This window comes from Ornithorhynchus anatinus, chromosome 1 (genome assembly GCF_004115215.2).
Source record: "Ornithorhynchus anatinus isolate Pmale09 chromosome 1, mOrnAna1.pri.v4, whole genome shotgun sequence".
Classification (NCBI taxonomy): Eukaryota; Metazoa; Chordata; class Mammalia; order Monotremata; family Ornithorhynchidae; genus Ornithorhynchus; species Ornithorhynchus anatinus.
In genome coordinates this window covers 39,039,428-39,061,636 of record NC_041728.1, presented here as the reverse complement: position 1 = coordinate 39,061,636, position 22,209 = coordinate 39,039,428, and the positions used below count along the sequence as shown (strand labels likewise).

At 48.6% G+C, this 22,209-nt stretch overlaps 1 protein-coding gene across 1 annotated transcript in view; it reads left to right on the top strand.

The window, feature by feature from the left end:
• The first annotated feature begins 9,837 nt into the window (after positions 1-9,837).
• Positions 9,838-22,209, top strand: part of TMED10 (transmembrane p24 trafficking protein 10) — a 40,091-nt gene continuing 27,719 nt past the window's right edge. Inside the window, exon 1 of the mRNA XM_029065341.1 lies at positions 9,838-10,083. Within this exon, the coding sequence (XP_028921174.1) occupies positions 9,853-10,083 (231 nt within the window). The 5' untranslated portion in view covers positions 9,838-9,852. The remainder of the gene's footprint in view (positions 10,084-22,209) is intronic.

Sequence of the window (22,209 nt, the reverse complement as noted above, 5' to 3'; positions counted from 1 at the left end):
GTGGGAAGTTTTCTGTTTTGGACATGTTAAGCTTGAGGTGATGAGAGGACAACCAAATAGAGATGACTTGAAAGACAGAGGAAATGCGAGAGTGCGGAGAGGGAGAGAGATCAGGCTGGAGATATAGATTTGGGTATCATCCTCATAGAGGTGGTAGGTAGTTGAAGTCATGGAACTGAATGAGTTCTCCAAAGGAGCGGGTGCAGATGGAGAATAGAGGGCGACCCAAAACTGAACCTTGAGGAGTAGTGACGGAGTAGGAGACAGAGAAGGAGCCCACAAAGGAGACTGAGAATGAACGGCCAGAGAGATAAGAGGAGAAGCAGGAGAGGACAGAGTCAGCGAAGCCAAGGTTGGATAACGTTTCCAAGGTGGTCCGTTGTGTTGAAGGCAGCTGAGCGGTTGAGGAGGATTAGTTGGAGTAGAGGCTATTGGATTTGGTCAGGAAGAGATCCTACTAAAACCTTGGAGAGGAAGGTTTCTGTGGAGTGAAGGGAACGGAAGCCAGATTGGAGGGGGTCAAGGAGAGAAGTGGAGGAGAGGAACTTGAGACAATGGGTGTAGATATCTCACTCAAGGAGTTTGGAGAGGAATGGTAGGAGGGAGATGGGGCAATAGGTGGAAGGAGCCCCCCTCCCAGCCCCACAGCACTATATACCTATCTGAGATTTCATCATGGATCTGGGAGTCAGAGGCCAAGGGTTCTAATCCCAGCTCTGCCACTTATCTGCTGTGTGACCTTGGGCAAGTCATTTCACTTCTCTGTGCCTCAGCTACTTCATCTGGAAAATGGGGATTGAGACTGTGGGCCCCACGGGAGACAGGGACTGACTGTGTCTAACCCGCTTTGCTTGGATCCACCCCAGCGCTTAGTATAGTGCCTGGCACATAGTAAGTGCTTAACAAATACCGCAATTATTATTATTATTTATATTGATGTCTGTCTCTCCCTCTAGACTGTAAGCTTGTTGAGGGCAGGGAACGTGTCTCTCATACTATTGTATTGTACTCTCCCTAGCATGTATTACAGTGCCCCGCACATGGTAAGCACTCAATAAATATGATTGATGGACTGACTAAAATAAGAAGGGGAAGAAGAGTCAGATGACAGGTACATACAGTCGAAAAAAAACACTACGACAACATAAGGACAAAAATGAAACCTCTGTAGGATATTGTGGCTAGAGGAGGAGAATATCAGACTTCTTGCGATTCAGGGTCCACGGTGGCACCCGCTGCCTCAGTGATTGCTTTGGCGGTGGCCGCCACAGTCTTCCCGAGGTTTTGTGGAGGCCCTGCCAGGCTGTGGCTGCTCTCCTCCATCCTACCGGGGTGGTGTAAGGAGGGGCATTCATTCATTCATTCAATGCTATTTAGTGAGAACTTACTGTGTGTGAAGCACTGTACTACGCACTTGGGAGAGTAGAATATAATAAACGGAACGGACATATTCCCCACCCACATTCCTCGGTTCTGTGGAGAAGAGCCTCAAACAAAAACTCCTCACCACTGGCTTTAAAAAACTTCCCTACCTTTGAAACCCTCCTCAAGTCACATCTCCTCCATGAGACCTTCCTGAGACTAAATCCTTTAATTCACCTATGTGTCTTTCCCTCCGTGTCAACTAATGAGTCGTCCAGTAAGTCAACAGTCGGTCGTATTTACTGAGTACTTACTTTATGAAGAGCACTGTACTAAGTACTTGGGAGAGTTCAATATAATAATAAACAGACACTTTCCCCACACACTTGCCTGTGTACTACTTAAGTACTTTGATACTCATCCCAGCCTCATGTTACTTATGTAAATATTCTTATACTTTATTTCCCCTGTCCGTCATTTATTTTGTCTGCCGCCCTCTGAAGACTCTAAGCTCCTCTTGGGCAGCTCCTTATGTACATATTTGTAATTTATTTATTTATGATAATGTCTGTCTCCCCGTCTAGACTGTAAGCTAGATGTGGGCAGGGAATGTGTCTGTTACATTGTTATAATGTACTTCCCCAAACGCTTAGTATAGTCCTCTGCACATAGTAAGCATTCAATAAATATGAATGACTGAGTGACTGGCAGGGAGCTTGTCTACCAACTCCACTGTATGGTACTTTCCCAGGTGCTTAGTACAGTGTTCTGCACACACCACTGATTGATCGATTAATTGATTGGGAACTGCCATGTGACTAAACACATAGCAATGTGATAGTTTAATACTTTAAAATCCTTCTCATTTGTTGTTCGGCTCCATTCGCCATCCACATATTCCAGAAACATAGAATTACTGAAAATCATTCATAAAATCAGAATAATGGAAGCTTCCAAAGGCCGGATACCATGTTTGTACCAGCAGTGCTTGTACCCGCTCAATACCTGGTATGGACTCAGTGAATATGAACTAAGACAGTAATGATGAGGGGGGCTTAAGAAGTGAACCCATAGTGCTAAACATGGTTATTATTAATAATAATAATACTAATCATGTTATTTGTTAAATGCTCACTATGTGTCAAGCACAGTTCTAAGACTGGGGTAGGAACAAGACTGAACCCCCCTTTTCCCTCTGATCCCCCTCTCCTCCCCCTCAACCCTCTGCTCTTCCCCCTTCTCCTCCCCTCAGCACTGTGCTCATTTGTATATATTCTTTATTACCCTATTAATTTTGTTAATGAGCTGTACATCCCCTTGATTCTATTTATCTTGATAATGTTGTCTTGTTTCTGTTTTGTTCTGTTTTGCTTTGCTGTCTGCCTCCCCCTGTTAGACTGTGAGCCCGACATTGGGCAGGGACGGTCTCTAACTGTTGCCCAATCGTACATTCCAAGCACTTAGTACAGTGCTCTGCACATAGTAAGCGCTCAATAAATACTATTGAATGAATGGATGAACAAGCTAATCAGATTGGACACAGTTCCTGTCCCACGTGGGGCTCACAGCCTCAATCCCCATTTTCCAGATGAGGTAACTGAGGGCCAGAGGAGTTAAGTGACTCACCCAAGATCACACAGCTGACAAGTGGCGGACCTGGCAATTGAATCCATGACCTCTGACTCCCAAGCCTGGGCTCTTTCCACTGAGCCACACTGCAGCATGGCATAGTGGGCAGAGCCTGGACCTGGGAGTCAGAAGGACCTGGGTTCTAATCCCGACTCTGCCACTGGTCTGCTGTGTGATCTTGGGCAAGTCACTCCACTCTTCCGTGGACCTCGGTTACTTTGTCTGTAAAATGGGGATTAAGACTGTGAGCCTCAGGGACTATGTCCAATCTGATTTCATTCATTCATTCATTCAATAGTATTTATTGAGCGCTTACTATGTGCAGAGCACTGTACTAAGCGCTTGGGATGAACAAGTCGGCAACAGATAGAGACAGTCCCTGCCGTTTGACGGGCTTACAGTCTAATCGGGGGAGACGGACAGACAAGAACAATGGCACTAAACAGCGTCAAGGGGAAGAACATCTCGTAAAAACAATGGCAACTAAATAGAATCGAGGCGATGTACAATTCATTAACAAAATAAATAGGGTAACGAAAATATATACAGTTGAGCGGACGAGTACAGTGCTGTGGGGATGGGAAGGGAGAGGTGGAGGAGCAGAGGGAAATGGGGGGAAAAGAGGCTTTAGCTGCGGAGAGGTAAAGGGGGGATGGCAGAGGGAGTAGAGGGGGAAGAGGAGCTCAGTCTGGGAACGCCTCTTGGAGGAGGTGATTTTTAAGTAAGGTTTTGAAGAAGGAAAGAGAATCAGTTTGGCGGAGGTGAGGAGGGAGGGCGTTCCAGGACCGTGGGAGGACGTGACCCAGGGGTCGACGGCGGGATAGGCGAGACCGAGGGACGGTGAGGAGGTGGGCGGCAGAGGAGCGGAGCGTGCGGGGTGGACGGTAGAAAGAGAGAAGGGAGGAGAGGTAGGAAGGGGCAAGGTGATGGAGAGCCTTGAAGCCTAGAGTGAGGAGTTTTTGTTTGGAGCGGAGGTCGATAGGCAACCACTGGAGTTGTTTAAGAAGGGGAGTGACATGCCCAGATCGTTTCTGCAGGAAGATGAGCCGGGCAGCGGAGTGAAGAATAGACTGGAGCAGGGTGAGAGAGGAGGAAGGGAGGTCAGAGAGAAGGCTGACACAGTAGTCTAGCCGGGATATAACGAGAGCCCGTAATAGTAAGGTAGCCGTTTGGGTGGAGAGGAAAGGGCGGATCTTGGCGATATTGTAGAGGTGAAACCGGCAGGTCTTGGTAACGGATAGGATGTGTGGGGTGAACGAGAGGGACGAGTCAAGGATGACACCGAGATTGCGGGCCTGCGGGACGGGAAGGATGGTCGTGCCATCCACGGTGATAGAGAAGTCTGGGAGAGGACCGGGTTTGGGAGGGAAGATGAGGAGCTCAGTCTTGCTCATGTTGAGTTTTAGGTGGCGGGCCGACATCCAGGTGGAGACGTCCCGGAGGCAGGAGGAGATGCGAGCCTGAAGGGAGGGGGAGAGGACAGGGGCGGAGATGTAGATCTGCGTGTCATCTGCGTAGAGATGGTAGTCAAAGCCGTGAGAGCGGATGAGTTCACCGAGGGAGCGAGTGTAAATGGAGAACAGAAGAGGGCCAAGAACTGACCCTTGAGGAACTCCAACAGTTAAAGGATGGGAGGGGGAGGAGGCTCCAGCGTAGGAGACCGAGAATGATCGGCCAGAGAGGTAAGAGGAGAACCAGGAGAGGACAGAGTCTGTGAAGCCAAGGTGAGATAAGGTATGGAGGAGGAGGGGATGGTCGACAGTGTCAAAGGCAGCAGAGAGGTCAAGGAGGATCAGAATGGAGTAGGAGCCATTGGATTTGGCAAGAAGGAGGTCATGGGTGACCTTAGAGAGAGCAGTCTCGGTAGAGTGGAGGGGACGGAAGCCAGATTGGAGGGGGTCTAGGAGAGAATGGGAGTTAAGGAATTCTAGGCATCGATTGTAGACGACTCGTTCTAGGATTTTGGAAAGGAAGGGTAGTAGGGAGATAGGGCGATAACTGGAGGGGGAAGTGGGGTCAAGAGCGGGTTTTTTTAGGATGGGGGAGACGTGGGCATGTTTGAAGGCAGAGGGGAAGGAGCCCTTGGAGATTGAGTGGTTAAAAATAGAAGTTAAGGAAGGGAGGAGGGCAGGGGCGATGGTTTTAAGAAGGTGAGAGGGAATGGGGTCCGAGGCGCAGGTGGAGGGGGTGGCACTTGCGAGGAGGGAGGAGATCTCCTCTGAGGATACTGCAGGGAAGGATGGGAAAGTAGGGGAGGGGGTTGTTGGGGGGAGGGGAGAGGCGGAGGGGTGACTTTGGGGAGCTCAGACCTGATCGTGTTGATTTTCGTGAGGAAATAGGTGGCCAGATCATTAGGGGTGAGAGATGGGGGAGGGGGAGGAACAGGGGGCCTAAGGAGAGAGTTAAAGGTCCGGAACAATCGGCGGGGGTGACGGGCATGGGTGTCGATGAGGGAGGAGAAGAAGCTTTGCCTGGCGGAGGAGAGGGCAGAGTTAAGGCAGGAAAGGATAAATTTGAAGTGTGTGAGGTCGGCTTGGTGCTTGGACTTTCCCCAGCAGCGCTCAGCAGCTCGAGCATAGGAGCGTAGGAGGCGGACGGAGGAGGTGATCCAGGGCTTTGGGTTAGTGGAGCGAGAGCGGCGGAGGGAAAGGGGGGCGAGAGAGTCGAGATGAGTAGAGAGGGTGGAGTTGAGAGCGGAGACCCGCTCGTCGAGAGTGGGAAGAGAGGACAGGGCGGCAAGGTGAGGCGAGATGCTATTGGAAAGACGGATGGGATCGAGAGAGAGGAGGTCCCTGTGGGGCAGTAGCGAAGATTTGCAGGGGGAGGGAGTGTGAGAGATGAGGCAGGTGAGAAGGTTATGGTCAGAGAGAGGGATTTCAGAGTTGGTGAGGGAGATTTGCTTGTATTCACCTCAGCGTTTAGGACACCACCTGGCGCGGAGGATAAGCACTTAACAAATGCTGTTATTATTATTATTACTGGCAGAACACGTGCCTGCTAATTCTGTTGTATCTCTCCCAAGCACTCAGAAGAGTGTTCTGCACTTGGTAAATGCTCAGTAAACACCACTGATTGCCTCACTGATTTAGCAGACCCAGCCCACATTTCTGGGAGTTTATTGTGCCAGACGCCCAGGTGTCCCCCTGCCCGGTCTGTACATCCTCGGGCCCGCTGTCTCTCTCCTTAGTTTAGGCGGGTCTCCCAACAAGGCCTGAGCCCGGGCTTCTGATCCCCACTCCCTGAACCACCTGGGCCTCACGGTCCCAGAAGGCGGGAGAAAAGGTACTGAGTCAGTTCTCTTCCCCCTTTCAAAGCCCTACTGAGAGCTCACCTCCTCCAGGAGGCCTTCTCAGACTGAGCCCCCCCCCTTTTTCTCCGCTCCTCCTCCCCTCCCCATTGCCCCGATTCCCTCCCTCCGCTCAACCCCCGTCCCCGCCCCATGGCACTTGTGTATATTTGTACATATTTATTATTCTATTTATTTTATTACTGATGTGTATATATCTGGCTTAGTGGCAAGAGCCAGAGGTCGTGAGTTCTAAAGCCGGCTCCTCCACTTGTCAGCTGGGTGATGCTGGGCAAGTCTCTTCACTTCTCTGTGCCTCAGTTACCTCATCTGTAAAATGGGGATTAAAGACTGTGAGCCCCATGTGGGACAACCTGATAACTGTGTCTCTACCTCAGCACTTAGAACAGTGCTGGGCCCATAGTAAGCGCTGAACAGATACCATCATCAGCAGAAGCAGCGTGGCTCAGTGGAAAGAGCCCGGACTTGGGAGTCAGAGTCGTGGGTTCTAATTCCGGCTCTGCCACTTATCAGCTGTGTGACTTTGGGCAAGTCACTTCACTTCTCTGGGCCTCATTTCCCTCATCTGTAAAATGGGGTTGAAGACTGTGTGCCCCATGTGGGACAACCTGATGACCTTGTATCTACCCAGTGCTTAGAACAGTGCTTGGCACAGAGTAAGCACTTAAATACCAAAATTATTATTATCATTATCGTCTATAATTATATTTATATATAATTTATTGACCTCTTTTGATGCTCCTGATGCCTGTCTACTTGTTTTGTTTTGTTGTCTCTATCCCCTTCTAGACTGTGAGCCACTGTGGGGTAGGAATTATCTCTATCTGTTGCCGAATTGTAATAATAATAATAACGTTGGTATATGTTAAGTGCTTACTATGTGACAAGCACTATTCTAAGTGCTGGGGTAGATACAGGGTCATCAGGTTGTCCCTCATGAGGCTTACAGTCTTCATCCCCATTTTCTAGATGACGTAACTGAGGCACCGAGAAGTGAAGTAATAATCATAATAATGATGCCATGTGTTAAGTGCTTACTATGTGCCAAGCACTGTTCTAAGCACTGGGGTAGAAACAGGGTGATCAGGTTGTCCCACGTGGGGCGCACAGTCTTCATCCCCATTTGACAGCTGAGGGAACTGAGGCCCTGAGAAGTGAAGTAATAATAATAATGATGGCATTTGTTAAGCGCTTACTATGTGCCAAGCACTGCTAATTCATTCAATAGTATTTATTGAGCGCTCACTATGTGCAGAGCACCATACTAAGCGCTTGGAATGTACAAATCGGTAACAGATAGAGACAGTCCCTTCCTTTTGACGGGCTTACAGTCTAATCGGGGGGAGATGGACAGACAAGAACAGTAGCAATAAATAGAATCAAGAACAATAAATAGTTCTAAGCGCTGGGGTAGAAACAGGGTGATCAGCTTGTCCCACGTGGGGCTTACAGTCTTCATCCCCATTTTAGGCTCACAGTCTTCATCCCCATTTGACAGATGAGGGAACTGAGGCCCCGAGAAGTGAAGTAATAATAATAATGATGGTATGTGTTAAGCGCTTAGTATGTGCCAAGCACTGTTCTAGGCACTGGAGGGGATTCAGGGTGATCAGGTTGTCCCATGTGAGGCTCACAGTCCTCATCCCCATTTGACAGATGAGGGAACTGAGAGTCCGAGAAGTGAAGTAATAATCATAATAACGATGGCATGTGTTAAGTGCTTCCTATGTGCCAAACACTGTTTTAAGCGCTGGGGTAGAAACAGGGTAATCAGGTTGTCCCACGTGGGGCTGACGGTCTCCATCCCCATTTTAGGCTTACAGTCTTCATCCCCTTTTTCCAGATGAGGTAAATGAGACACTGAGAAGTGAAGTAATAATCATAATAATGATGGCATATGTTAAGCGCTTTCTATGTGCCGAGCACTGTTCTAAGCGCTGGGGTAGAAACAGGGTAATCAGGTTGTCCCACGTGGGGCTCACAGTCTTCATCCCCATTTGACAGATGAGGGAACTGAGGCCCTGAGAAGTGAAGTAATAATAATAATGATGGCATTTGTTAGGTGCTTACTATGTGCCGAGCACTGTTCTAGGCGCTGGAGAGGATACAAGGTGATCAGGTGGTCCCACGTGGGGCTCCCGGTCCTCATCCCCATTTGACAGATGAGGTCACTGAGGCCCCGCCAGGTCAAGCGACTTGCCCCAAGTGCCCCAGCTGCCGGGTGTTGGAGGCGGGGCTGAGAACCCAGGCCCCACCCCCCACCCCCCCCCTCGACCGGTGCTCTCTCCACCGAGCCACGCTGCTTCTCTATGGTGGGGGGGACACGGACTTTCCAAGCACTTAGCACAGGGTTGCGCACCCCGGCCAGGCAGACCTCAAGCACCAGGAGGGAAGCAGCGTGGCTCAGTGGAAAGAGCCTGGGCTTGGGAGTCAGGGGTCATGGGTTTGACTCCCGGCTCTGCCACTTGGCAGCTGTGTGACTGTGGGCAAGTCACTTCACTGGGCCTCAGTGACCTCATCTGTAAAATGGGGTTTAACTGTGAGCCTCGCGTGGGACAACCTGATGACCCTGGATCTCCCCCGGCGCTTAGGACAGTGCTCTGCACATAGTAAGTGCTTAACAAAGACCAACATTATTATGATTATTCTCTGGGCCTCAGTTCCCTCCTCTGTAAAATGGGGATTAAGGCGGTGAGCCTCAGGAGGGACCTGATGACCCTGGATCTCCCCCAGCGCTCAGAACAGTGCTCTGCACATAGTAAGCGCTTAACAAAGACCAACATTATTATGATTATTCTCTGGGCCTCAGTTCTCTCCTCTGTAAAATGGGGATTAAGGCGGTGAGCCTCACGAGGGACAACCTGATGACCCCGTATCTCCCCCAGCGCTCAGAACAGTGCTCTGCACATAGTAAGCGCTTAACAAAGACCAACATTATTATGATTAGTTTCTGCGCCTCAGTGACCTCCTCTGTAAAATGGGGATGAAGACTGTGAGCCCCACGGGGGGCAACCTGATGACCCTGGATCTCCCCCAGCGCTTAGAACAGTGGTGGGGGATAATTCCAACATTATGGAATGATACCAACACTCTTATTCTTACTAAGCGCTTCCCAGACACCTCCAATATTAGGAGGGAAGGGGCGGGCCCGACGGAGGGCCCTGTGGCCTTTCCCCATTGGCCCTCGGTCGCCTAGGCGACGGCGCCCCGCCCTCCGCGTCACTTCCGGAAATGGCGGAGGTGAGGCTTCCGGGCGCCGCCGGGCCTCAGCGAGGCCGCCGCCCTCTCCGCGCCGGCCGACGAATCCACCCCCGTGGGGGACGCCCGGCCGGGTGGCGTCCGGGGCGCTTCTCTTGGCGGCGGCGGCGGCGGCGGCGGCCGCCCGCGCCTCCGCCTTCGCTTGGCCGCCGGGCGGCCGCCCGCCGCCCGCTTCCAAGATGGCGCCGGGCGCGCGCGCGGCGGGGTCACGCGGGCGCCGCTTCCGGCGCGGCCGAGGCCTCGCTGGCGAAGAAGGAGGAGGAGTCGGAGGCGGCGGCGGCGGCGGTGGTGGCGCCATGTCCCGGTCGTCCGGCCTTCCCGCCCCCCGAGGCCCCCGCCTGCCGCCGCTGCTGCTGCTGCTGCTGCTTCTCCTGGGCCCCGCCGCCGCCCTCGCCATTTCCTTCCAGCTGCCCGTCAACTCCCGCAAGTGCCTCCGCGAGGAGATCCACAAGGACCTGCTGGTGACGGGCGAGTACGAGATCACCGACACGTCCGGGGGCGCCGGGGGCCTGAGGACCCACCTGAAGGTAATAAGGATGATAAGCTTGGGCTTTGCTAAGCGCTTACTAGGCGCAGGGCGCTGTCCTGAGCGCTGGGGGAGGGATACAGGGTCATCGGGTGGTCCCACGTGAGGCTCCCAGTCTTCATCCCCATTTGACAGATGAGGTCGCTGAGGCCCAGAGACTACTAATAATAATGTCGGTCTTTGATAAGCGCTTACTATGTGCCGAGCACTGCCCTAAGCGCTGGGGGGGGGTACAGGGTAACCAGGTTATCCCACGTGAGGTGCACAGTTCATCCCCATTTTACAGAGGAGGTCACTGAGGCACAGAGAACAATAATAATGTTGGTTTTTGTTAAGCGCTTACTATGTGCCGAGCACTGTCTTAAGCGCTGGGGGAGATCCAGGGTCATCGGGTGGTCCCACGTGAGGCGCGCAGTTCATCCCCATTTTACAGAGGAGGTCACTGAGGCACAGTGAGCTCACCTCCTCCAAGAGGCCTTCCCAGACTGAGCTTCCCCTTTTCCCTCTGCTCCCTCTCTGCTCCCCCTTCCCCCTTCACCTCCCCTCAGCTGAGCCCTCTTTCCCTCTGCTCTTCCTCCTTTCCCCTCAGCACTGTGCTCATTTGTATCTATTATTTATTACCCCATTTATTTTGTTAATGAGCTGTACATCCCCTTGATTCGATTTATCTTGATAATGTTGTCTTGTTTTTGCTTCGTTCTGTTTTGCTCTGCCATCTCTCTCCCCCGATTAGACAGTGAGCCCGTCATTAGGCAGGGATTGTCTCTCTCTGTTGCCCAATTGCCCATTCCAAGCGCTTAGTACTGTGCTCTGCGCATAGTAATTGCTCAATAAATACTATTGAATGAATGAATGAATTAGAACCCACGCCCTCTGACTCCCAAGCCCGGGCTCCTTCCACTGACCCACGCTGCTCCTGATACAAGGTCATCAGGTGGTCCCATGTGGGGCTCACGGTTTTCATCCCCATTTTCCAGATAAGGTTACTGAGGCCCAGAGAAGTGAAGTGACTTGCCCAAGTTCACCCAGCTGACAAGCGGCCAAGCCAGAGTTAGAACCCACGACCTCTGACTCCCAAGCCCGGGCCCTTTCCACTGAGCCACGTTATGTAGACTGGGAGCCCGTTGTTGGGCGGGGATGGTCTCTCCGTGGCCGAGGTGGACGTTCCAAGTGGTTCGTACAGTGCTCTGCACAGAGTAAGCGCTCCATAAGTACGATTGATTGAATGAGTGAATGCCGCACAGGGTCGTGACAGGCCGACACAGGCAGGGCGACGCGAGATCGGCAGGTCGAGGAGGAGGAGGAGCGACCATCCGAGAACAGAGGGGCAAACCAAGAATCTGTCCAGCCCCATCAGCCGGCCCTGATCGGGCCACCAAGGGACGCGCACGACAACAGTAAGGCGGTCACCCTCCTGGACACCCAGCCACATGGAGGAGGACACAGCCTCTCACTCTAACTGGTTTTCGTTCATTCATTCATCCATCCATTCAATGGTATTTATTGAGCGCTTACTGGGTGCAGAGCACCATCCCAAGCGCTCGGAATGTACAATTATTGGGTGGCAGGTAGAGGCAATCCCTGCCCAATCACAGGCTCACAGTCTCCCACCAGTTCATTACGGTCTTCTCGTCCGTAAACCTCGCTCGGAGGTTGTGGGTTTATCTTTACCGCGAACTGGCAATTCTTCTAGTCCACCTGGACGAGGGCCTTTCTGGGTTGCTATTTCAAGGATCACTGAGTACAAGAGCAGCTGAGAAGCAGCATGGCGCAGTGGATAGAGCCCAGGCCCGGGAGTCTAATCTCCGTACCTCAGTTACCTCATCTGTTAAATGGGGATTAAGACCGTGAGCTCCATGTGGGAGAGGGACTGTGTCCAGCCTGATCAACTCTTTATCTGCCACAGTGCGTGGCACATAGTAAGCTCTTAAGTACTGTTTGAAAAACAAAAAATAGGTGGTGGAGCCAGGATCAAACCCAAGTCCTGTGTCACCCAAACTCACACTCTTTCCTGTCTGCTGTGCGACCTTAGGCAAGGCACTTCACTTGTCTGTACCTCAGTTCCCTCATCTGTAAAATAGGGATCGAGACTGTGAGCCTCATGTGGGACAGGGACTGTATCCAACCCATTTTGCTTGTATCCACCCCAGCGCTTAGTACAGTGCCTGGCACAGAGTAAGTGATTAACAAATGCCATAATTACATATCATTAAGAGCATTAAAGGTTTGGGGGCTTGCTCAGAGTTGTTTACTAATTGTGGTTCGGGGTGCTCTGGACGGCCATGAAAATGAGGTTTCTTGGCAGACGTTTGGGGCACAGAGATTTGTCAGAAAAGATTAACCTGAGAAGATTGAATCCATGATGTGAATTGTATGGTTTTTTTAGGGGGATTGACACAGGATTCAGTTGGCGAGTCAGTGCTGATTATTCAACACTCACTTTGGGGGATTACAAAAGAAATGCAGTAAATTCAATCCCTTCCCAGTATTGAATGGATGTCGCAGTCTTAATTGGGGACATGAAATCCTCCAGCTATTGCCACCAAAATAATAAATATTGTCCTTCATTTTCTTTTGCCTGAATGCCTGTAAGTCATATGTCCATTTAAGTTCAAAATAAAACTAATAAAATAATTTCGAAATACCCCAAATCTCTAATCCTTCCACAACCTGTGCTATGTCAGGTTTGGAAGGCCCAGTCTATGTGAATTTCTAGAAACATTTTATGAAGGACTACCTTACCTGTAGTCAGCACTTAGGTGCTTGTCCTTTTGCCCTTCCATTTCCCCTATCTAACTTATTTTAATGTCGGTCTCCTCCTCTAGACTGTAAGCTGCGGGGGGTCAGGAAACGCGTCTACCAGTTTTCTCTCAAGTGTCTAGGAGAGTGCTCGGCACACAATAAGCTCACAAGAAATACCAGTGATTGATTAATTGCTATCCTGATTAGTGATACTGTAACAAGTCATTTTGCTGCCATTTGGATCAGAATGGCCTTGTTATTCTTAGGCAGTATAAATCACGAGAAGCAGCGTGGCCTATTGGAAAGAGCTTGGGCACGGGAGTCCCCAGACTTGGGTTCTAATCCTGGCTCCTCTGCTTGCCTGCTGTGTGACCTTGGGCAAGTTACTTCAATTCTCTGGGCCTCAGTTCCCTCATCTAAAAAATGGGGATTTGGTATCTGCCCTCCCTTTCTTTCAGACTGTGAGCCGAAGATGAGAGTCAAAGACGGTGTCCAACTGGTTATCTTGTAAACTCCAGCCCTTAATGCAGTGCTTGGCATTCAGTGCTTAACAAATGCCCCAATTCTCCTTCATGTCCTCGTCCTCCTTTCCCTCCCTCCCCCCTGCTCCCCATTTTCCCATTACTGGGGTCAGCAGAGAAGGGAGTCAGAAGCCAGCGTACCATCTCTGCCCTTGCCCTTCAGGGAGACCATGGTCGTGTCACTTAACCTTGCTGGACCTCAGTTTCTTCACCTGTAAAATGTCACGTGTGGGATGGGGACTGAGTCTGATAATCATTGTAATATTTGCTAAGAGTTTACTATGTGCCAAATACTGAGGCAGATACTAGGCAAATCAGGTTCCATGTGGGGCGCTCAGTTTAAGTAGGAAGGAGTACAGGTATTTAATCCCCATTTTGCAGATGAAGGAACTGAAGCAGAGAGACGTTAAGTGGCTTGCTCCAGGTCACGAAACAGGTTCCAGGCAGAGCCAGGTTTAAAACCCAGGTCCTTTGACCCCCGACGCATGCTCTTTCCACTAAGCCATGCTGTCTGATCCCATCACCTTGTATCAGTCCCAGCGTTTACCATATAGAAAGAGCTTGATGAGTGTCATAATTAGATATTCTGAGAAGTAACTTTGCGCCAACAAGGTGGGAGTTTTTGCATGGGTTTATCGAGAATTATACACTTGAGCAGATTTTTTTTTTCATTTTACTAATATTTGTTTTATTCACCCATATTAGGTTACTACATTAGGTAAACAATGCCAGTCTAAGGCACTGAGCGGAGTTTGGAAAAACAAGAAGAAAGTGTGGATATCCAAATTAGGTGGGCTTGTACCTGTCTGAAGTGCTCAAACACAATTTTGTTTGGCTTCCCAATTTTTTTAGTTACCTGAACTAACTACGATTCCATATATTTGGACCTCTCAGCTTTGAAGTACATTTCCATTATCTACTTGTTTTTCTTGAGAAGGAGCATGGCTTAGTGGAAAGAGCATGGGCTTGGGAGTCAAAGGTCGTGGGTTTGAATCCCGGCTCCTCCACTTAGCAGCTGTGTGACCCTGGGCAAGACACTTAGCTTCTCTATGACTCAGTTACCTCATCTGTAAAATGGGAATTAAGATTGTGAGCCCCATGTGGGACAACCTGATTACCTTGCATCTACCCCAGTGCTTAAACCAGTGCTTGGCACATAGTAAGCGCTTAACAAATGCCATCATTATCATTATTATAATCATTATAGTATTTATTAAGGACTTACTATGTTTCAAACCGTTCAGTCACATTTAGTGAGCATTTTCTGTATGCAGAGCTCTTTAGTAAGCGCTTAGGAAAGTACAACATGGCAGTTGTGCTAGGCACTGGGGAAGATAGAAGATTAAGCAGATCCCAGTTCATGACCCACTTGACTCCCGATCAAAAATGATGGTATTTTGTCCCCATTTTTTGGATATGGAAACTCGCCCACAGTCTCGTACCTGGCCAGGAATGGAGCAGAGATTAGAACGAGGGTCCCCTGACTCCCAAGTACCAGGCTCTTTCTACTAGGTCACTCGCCTGCTCTGCTATTTACTCTGGTTTTCACAATCCTATGAAGGGTAAAGCAGCAGTCACTACGGATGCCTTCTCTGAAATGTACTAAATACCCTCTACCTTCCCTTGTAATTAAAGATCTTCTACACTAGTTATCAGTTTGCAGGGGGAGGCAATGGATAATTCCAAGGGCCTTGGGATCTTTTGGGAATGAGTGAGAGGAGAGGGAAATTCTTCCAATGTGACTCCAAATCCTGAAATGAGATGGTGAGGAGGTGGCATTTTGTGATTTAATCAGACTCCGTAGTGGGTGGGAGTCCCGGGTCCCTAAGGGGGAGGAAGGAATCGGCCCTATGGAAGTGAAAAGCCCCACTGTGCTACGGACAGGCTGGACAACCATAAATAATCTTTACCCCACCTTTTGGGTTGAGAAATGGAGCCAAGAGAATGGCTCTCCCCCCAAACTGACTGCTGTAATGGTCTTTATTGCCCACCGAGTAACGGTGCAGTACACTGCGCTAAGCATTTGGGAAAGTACAGCAGAAGCACAAGGAGCTTACAGTGTTAACTGGGGAGGCAGGCAGGTCACAGCTTCCTGGCCTGGCCCAGATGCTGACAGATTCCCCTCACCCTACCGTCTCTAGGTGGCCTGGTGGGTGGTCCAGCAGTGAACTGGGGGTTCAGATCAGTCACTCAGTTGTATTTATTGAGTGCTTACTGTGCAGAGCACAGTACTAATCACTTGGGAGAGCACAGTATAACAGACATAGTCCCTGCCCACAATGAGCTCACAGTCTAGAGGAGGAGACAGACATTAATATACATAAATTTCAGATACGTGCATAAGTGCTGTGGTGCTGGGAGGGGGGATGAACACAGGGAGCAAGTCAGGGCGACGCAGAAGGGAGTGGGAGATGAGGAAAGGAGGACTTAATCAGGGAAGGCCTCTTGGAGGGGATGTGCCTTCAATAAGGCTTTGAAGGAGGGGGAGAGTAATTGTTGGCTATGAAGTGGGAAGCGTTCAGGATGTGGGCAAAAGGTTAGCAGCAAGATAGATGAGATTGAGGTATATGAGTGAGTAAGCTGACAGAGGATCGAAGTGTGCGGGCTGGGTAGGAGAGTAACGAGAAGAGGTAAAAGGGGGCAAAGTGATTAAGTGCTTTAAAGCCATGGTGAGGAGTTTCTGTTTAATGCAGAGGTGGATGGGCAACCACTGGAGTTTTCTGAGGAGCACGGTGACATGTCCTGGATGTTTTTGTAGAAAAATGAGCCGGGCAGCAGAGTGGAGAATGGGCTGGAGAGTGGAGAGACAGGAGGCATGGAAGTCAGCAGGAAAGCCGATACAGTAGTCAAGTTGGGTTAGGATAAATGCTTAGGTTAATGAGGTAGCAATTTGGATGGAGAGGAAGGGGGTGGGGCGTTAGCGATGTTGTGAAGGTGGGACCGACGGGATGTAGTGGTGGATTGAGTATGTGGGTTCAGTGAGAGACAGGAGTCAAGGATAATGCCGAGGTTACCAGCCTGTGAGACAGGAAGGATGGTGGTGCCATCTGCAGTGATGGGAAAGTCACAAGGAGGACAGGGTTAGGTGGGAAGATTAGGAGCTCTGTTTTGGACATGGTAGGACGTCCAAGTGGAGATGTCTTGAAGGCAGGAGGACAAGCCAGACTGCAGAGAGGGAGAGAGATTAGGCCTTGAGATGAAGATTTGGGTATCATCTTCATAGAGGTGGTAGTGGAAGCCATAGGAGCAAATGAGTTTTTCAAGGGAGTGGATATAGATGAACCTTGAGGGACACCCACAGTTAGGGGGCGGAAAACAGGAGAAGCCCACGAAAGAGAGTGAAAATAAGTGGTCAGAGAGATAGGAGAGCCTGGAGAAAACAGTGTCAGTGAAGCTGACAGGTGCCTGACTCCACAACAGCTGGCCTGGTGTGGGCTGCAGTAACAGGCAGCAGCAGCAAACTGGCAGCTAGATGAGGGGCTTCTCTACCCCAACCCCCAGATCCTTTGACCCTGTGGGATAGGGACTATGTCTGAGCTCGTAACCTTATATCAACCCCAATGTTTACTACATAGTAAGGGCCTTTTGGGTTGTCAAAACCTGATATCTTAGTTAAGAATTGTCAAAGATGTGTGGAAAACTATTCCAAGACTCAGAGCCACTCTGCTCTGAAGATAGGATGCATGAGAAAAGGAAGGAAAAAGACATTTTTATCTTAGTTATTGATCTTGATCTCTCCCTTAAATTTCCTCAGACTTTTTTTTGAGTTTGGAAAGACCATTAAAAAATAGAATTAGCCCATATGAGGAAATGAAGGGGCAAGAAAAGCTGGCATCTCGATTATTATTATTATTATTATTATCATGGCATTAAGCACTTCCTATGTGCTTAACACTGTTCTGAATGCTGGGGTAGACACAGAATAATCAGGTTGTCCCATATGGGGTTCACAGCCTTAATCCCCATTTTCCAGATGAGGTAACTGAGGCACAGAGAAGTTAAGTGGCTTGCCCAGGGTCACACAACAGACTAGTGGGGGAGCCGGGATTAGAACCCGTGTCCTCCAGCTCCCAAGCCTGGGCCCTTTCCACTGAGCCACTTTGCTTCTCTATTACAGATTACAGAGCTCTAAATCTCTAAATCATGAGTACCTCTTGAAAATGTGAGCATTTCTGGAGTCCCTGAGTTATTTTTCTTTTTTAAAAAAGACTCTTAGGAGCCCAATTTTTAAACTATCCCCCTAAGAATGGTAAATTGTTTATGTTCAACCTATTAACTCTTTGGGGGAATGCTAGAAGGGAAAGGCCTCCTTAGAGTCTGAGTTCATCCCATTCTACCTTTGAGCTTGCTTCTATCAAGTCCAGAAAGGTCGAGAGAGTCTAGAAAGTCCGAGACTCCAGCGTGCGTGCGATCTTTATATTAAGGGCTGACTAAGATTCATCACTGGGATTGGTCCCTATATACAAGAATGGAGAAAGAGGAAAGAGATGCATGCATGGCAGAGCTGAGAGTAGAGCCCTCTGTGAATGTGCCAGCTGGCCCGGAGCCAGAATCTGGGGCTCTTTAACAAGGCTCGGGACTGATGTCATTTGCCTTATCCTGTGCTCCCACCTCATTGTTTAGTATAGCCATGTGGGAAATCAAGGAAATATCTGTTGGGAGAACAAGGCTTTGTTTGTTCCTGAAAGGGTCACATTGAAGGTTTTTACCGAAAATAATGCTGGAGCCACAGGAAAAAAATTTGATCTGTTTCGCCTCCTCAGTTGCGTGGTCTGGGCAGCAACCGGTCTTTGATGCTCACTCCACAATGAGCCGAAGTGACGTGTTGTCTGTCCTTAGGCAGCGTAGCAAATGCTGAGTGAAGGACCGGAGCACCGGCCACCTCTGCCCAGTATCCTGCCATTGCCAGGGAGAAAGGCCATTTCTAGTTTTGGTGCCACCCGGCCTCCTTGATGGGTGATAAATATACGAACTTTGATTGGGCCGTTCTTCTTTGTCCAGCCAGTAAAGCGACTGCGTTTGAATTCTGTTTCAGGTGGAGATGTGGACTGTTCTGGTGGTCCCTCCCCAGTTTGTCTTTCTCTTAACTTCAGTCTCAGTGTGATCTCTTAATTACAGTCAGCTGGTGGCCTCTATGGTCTGGACTTGTCCTTCACATGTGGACTGCTGTAAGGGCAGAATAGAATGGAGGCTGTATGGACAAGGGCAGCCAAGATGAGGGTGACAGTGGAGAATCTTCCTTTAAGGAAAGACTTGAGAGTTGGTACTCTTCACTCTGGAAAGATGCAGGCTTAGAAGGGGCAAGGTTGAACTTTTGATTTTTGTAGAACTTGGAGCATGGAAATTGTTCACCAAATCCCATGATTCTGGGATGAAGGGACAGCCATTGAAGGTGGAAGGTGGCAGGTTTGAAATAAACAAAAGGAAACATAGAAGCAAGAAGCTGTGCAGGGAGAAAATGACAGTTGACATAAGACGGTTTTGGATGAAATCAGGAACAAATGGTCGATATAAGTAAGTAGAGGATCAGTTAAGAATATAGTCGGGGGAAAGAAGGGTTGCAGGGTATCAAGGAGGGAAACTGTCACATGGTTTCTTTTAGTCAATCAGTCATAATCAATAGTATTTATTGGGTGCTTAGTGTGAGCAGAGTGCTGAACTAAGCGCTTGAGAGAGCATAATACAACAGAATTGGTAAAGAACATCCCTGTCCACCAGGACCTAATAGTCTAGGGGGGAGACGGACATTAAAATCAATTACAGATGTGTACATGAATCAATTACAGATGTGTACATGAATGCAGTGGGCCTGAGGGTGGGTGAGTATCAAGTGCTTGAAGGGAACAGATCTATGTGCATGGGCAACACAGAAAGGAGAGAGAAGGCTTAGTTGGGGAAGACCTCTTGGAGGAGATGTGATTTTAATGAAATTTTGAAGGTGGAGACAATGGTGGCCTGTCAGAAATGGAGGGAATTTTTTTCCCCTTTGTTCTTTTCCTTTGTATTATTTTCTCTGGAGTCAAATATTATGATTAAGAAAGAGGTGAGGTCCCACATGAGGTGTGGATGTGAACTGTTCTGCCCTCCTGGCAAAGAGGCAGAATAAAGCTTCGTAGTAGTAATAATTATGACATTTATTAACCAGTGACTATATGTTAAGCATTGGGGTAGATACAAGATTATGAGGTTGGACACAGTTCCTGTCCCAGTTGAGGCTCACAGTCTGTCTTCTCCCCATTTCACATGTGAGGAAACTGAGACCCAAAGAGGTTGTGACTTGGCCAGCATCAGAGTTGGGACTCGAACCCAGGTCTCCTGACTCCCCAGTCCTTTGCTCTTTCCATTAAGCCACACTTCACCTCTCCATAATCAATCAGTTAATGGTATTGAGTGTTTAGTACGTGCAGAGCACTGTACTAAGCACTTGGGAGAGTACAGTACAACCAAATTAGCAGACGTTCCCTACTGATAATGAGCCTAAAGGGGGAGACTGCCATTAATATGAAATTACACCCTCCAAACTCTCCCCTTTTGCTCAAATTCATTTCTGTCAGAAAGAGCCCCATTTTTCCTGTCCAAACTTGAAATTGTGAAGTCATCTTAGATTCCTGCTGTCCTTGTGTCATCTTCAGCATCATTATGAAAACAGCACTGTATGCTGTTTGTAAAGCTACATCCATCAAAATCGCTTTTTTCTTTCTTTTTTTCCATTGTTATTGGTGCTAATTAAGTGCTTACTATGTGCCAGGCCCTGTATTAAGTGCTGGGACAGATCCAGGATATTCAGGTTGGACACAGCTCATGTCCCACATTGAGCTTAGAGTCTAAGTCTAAATAAGGCACAGAGAAGTTAATTGACTTGCCCATAGTTACCCAGCAGATGAGTTGCGGAGCCAGGATACACCCAGGTCCTCTGACTCCCAGGCCAGGGCTCTTTCCTTTAGGTCACACTGCATGTCTGCTGTTTCTTCTTTTAAACATTCCCTATCTGTTCTTTCCTTTGTCCCCAATGTCATGAGGGTTGTCTAGGCCTTGCCAACTCAACTCCAGCCTGCATGTACCACACTCTTTGCTGGCCTATTGACCTTCAGTCTCTTGAGAATCTTGATATTGCTAAATTTTACTTTAAGCCTCTTGTGGATGTCGTGTTGATGGTGCCCTCTCTTACTTTCCCTGTTATCAGTTGAGTGAAACAGGGATGTGTAATAAGACTAATCCATTCCATTTGATTTACGCAGTTGCGTTGAACGCATTGTAGACCTAGAAGCTGCAGTAAAAATGCCTTCGCAGTTGTGTGAGAAATGTTTTCAAAGCAGCAAACTTTGAATGTCTTCCAAAACTCAGAGATGGTCATCGTGGAGCTACTCTCATGCTGTTGAATGTGTTGTTTGGCTTGCCCAAAGTTTGCAGAAGTAGCACCATACGTTGGCCTTGCGGATGATTACCACAGTTCCCTATATTCCGCCTGAAATTTCCTTGACAGTGTTAAGTTGAAAGCTGTCACTGAGTTGGGAGACTGTTGGTTAAAATCCTGGCTCTGTTCCTTCCCTGCTGGGTGACCCTGTTTGGCAAGTCAGTTTCCTCGTGTAAAATGGAGGTGAAATTCCTATTCTCCCTTCCCCTTAGACTGAGCTTCTAGGGGAACCGGAAAAGCGCACAATCTGATTATCCTTTATCTGTCCCAACTCCTACCACTTAGAAGGAGTTAATTATCACAGTTCTTATTATTCTGCTATGAAGGTAAGGCACTGTGAATTTATTAAGAAGTTAAAAACACCATCAAAAAGGCCAGCCTGGGTTTGGGGAGGGTGGCTAATAGTTCAACCTTGTGACCCCAAGTCCTACTCTTAGATGCTTTTGTAGTTTATAACATCCCTTTCCTTCTCTCTCCCAAAGACCACATTCACTAGTTCCTTGTATATCATGGTCAGAAAAGGGAAAGTATAATGCACTCTTGGATATTTTTTGGTGTAGTGGATAGAGCACGGGCCTGTGAGTTAGAAGGTCGTGGGTTCTAATTCTGGCTCTGCCACTCTGCTGTGTGGCCTTGGGCAAGTCACTTCACTTCTCCGTGCCTCAGTTACCTCCTCTGTAAAATGGGGTTTAAGACTGTGAGCCCTATGCGGGACAGGAACTCGTCCAACACGATTTGCTTGTATCCACTGCAGCTCTTAGTACACTTTCTGGCATATAGTACTTAACGAATACCGTAATTATTGTTATTATCATTACTTTCCCCAGCACACCATGTTTCCTGCAGTAATCTAATGCAATCGCTGTCTCGCCTTGCTCATTTTTCAGTTTCATTGTCCTTTATATTCCATATTCCTGGAATCGGTTAATTGTGGGAATGCCTGGATATTTAATTACAGTAACAGATTCCCCTCCTCCCACTCTTTCGAGGTGTTACTCCTTTCCCTTCCGCTTGTTTTCCCCAGGAAGTTAGCGGGAAAGAAGGCTCTGTAACTTTCTTTACCTGGTTATCATTTGGGAAAGGTAACCTAGCCAAGGCAAGTTCTATTGTTCTAAATTAGTTGTAATATAGGGGGAGAGCTGATATATTTCTTACTTGTGATTTAATATCTGCTGAGGGGGAAATGTAAAATAGCCACTTTTGTTGAAGGAAATGGAAAGCTAAGGGGTTCAGAATAATATCAGAATGTTTCCTTCTGGTAGTGTGAAAGAAAGAAAATAGCACATTTCTCAATGGAAGCGCCTGGGAAACCAGATGACCTTCTAAGTTGATGTGTAGTCAGCATTTTAATTAAAGAAAATTAAAAGCAATCATTTTAGCCTGATGTCTTTTGCCAACTCTGGTTAGTCATTTAGCTCGACCCAATTTCCTACTCTTTCTAATTTTAGCT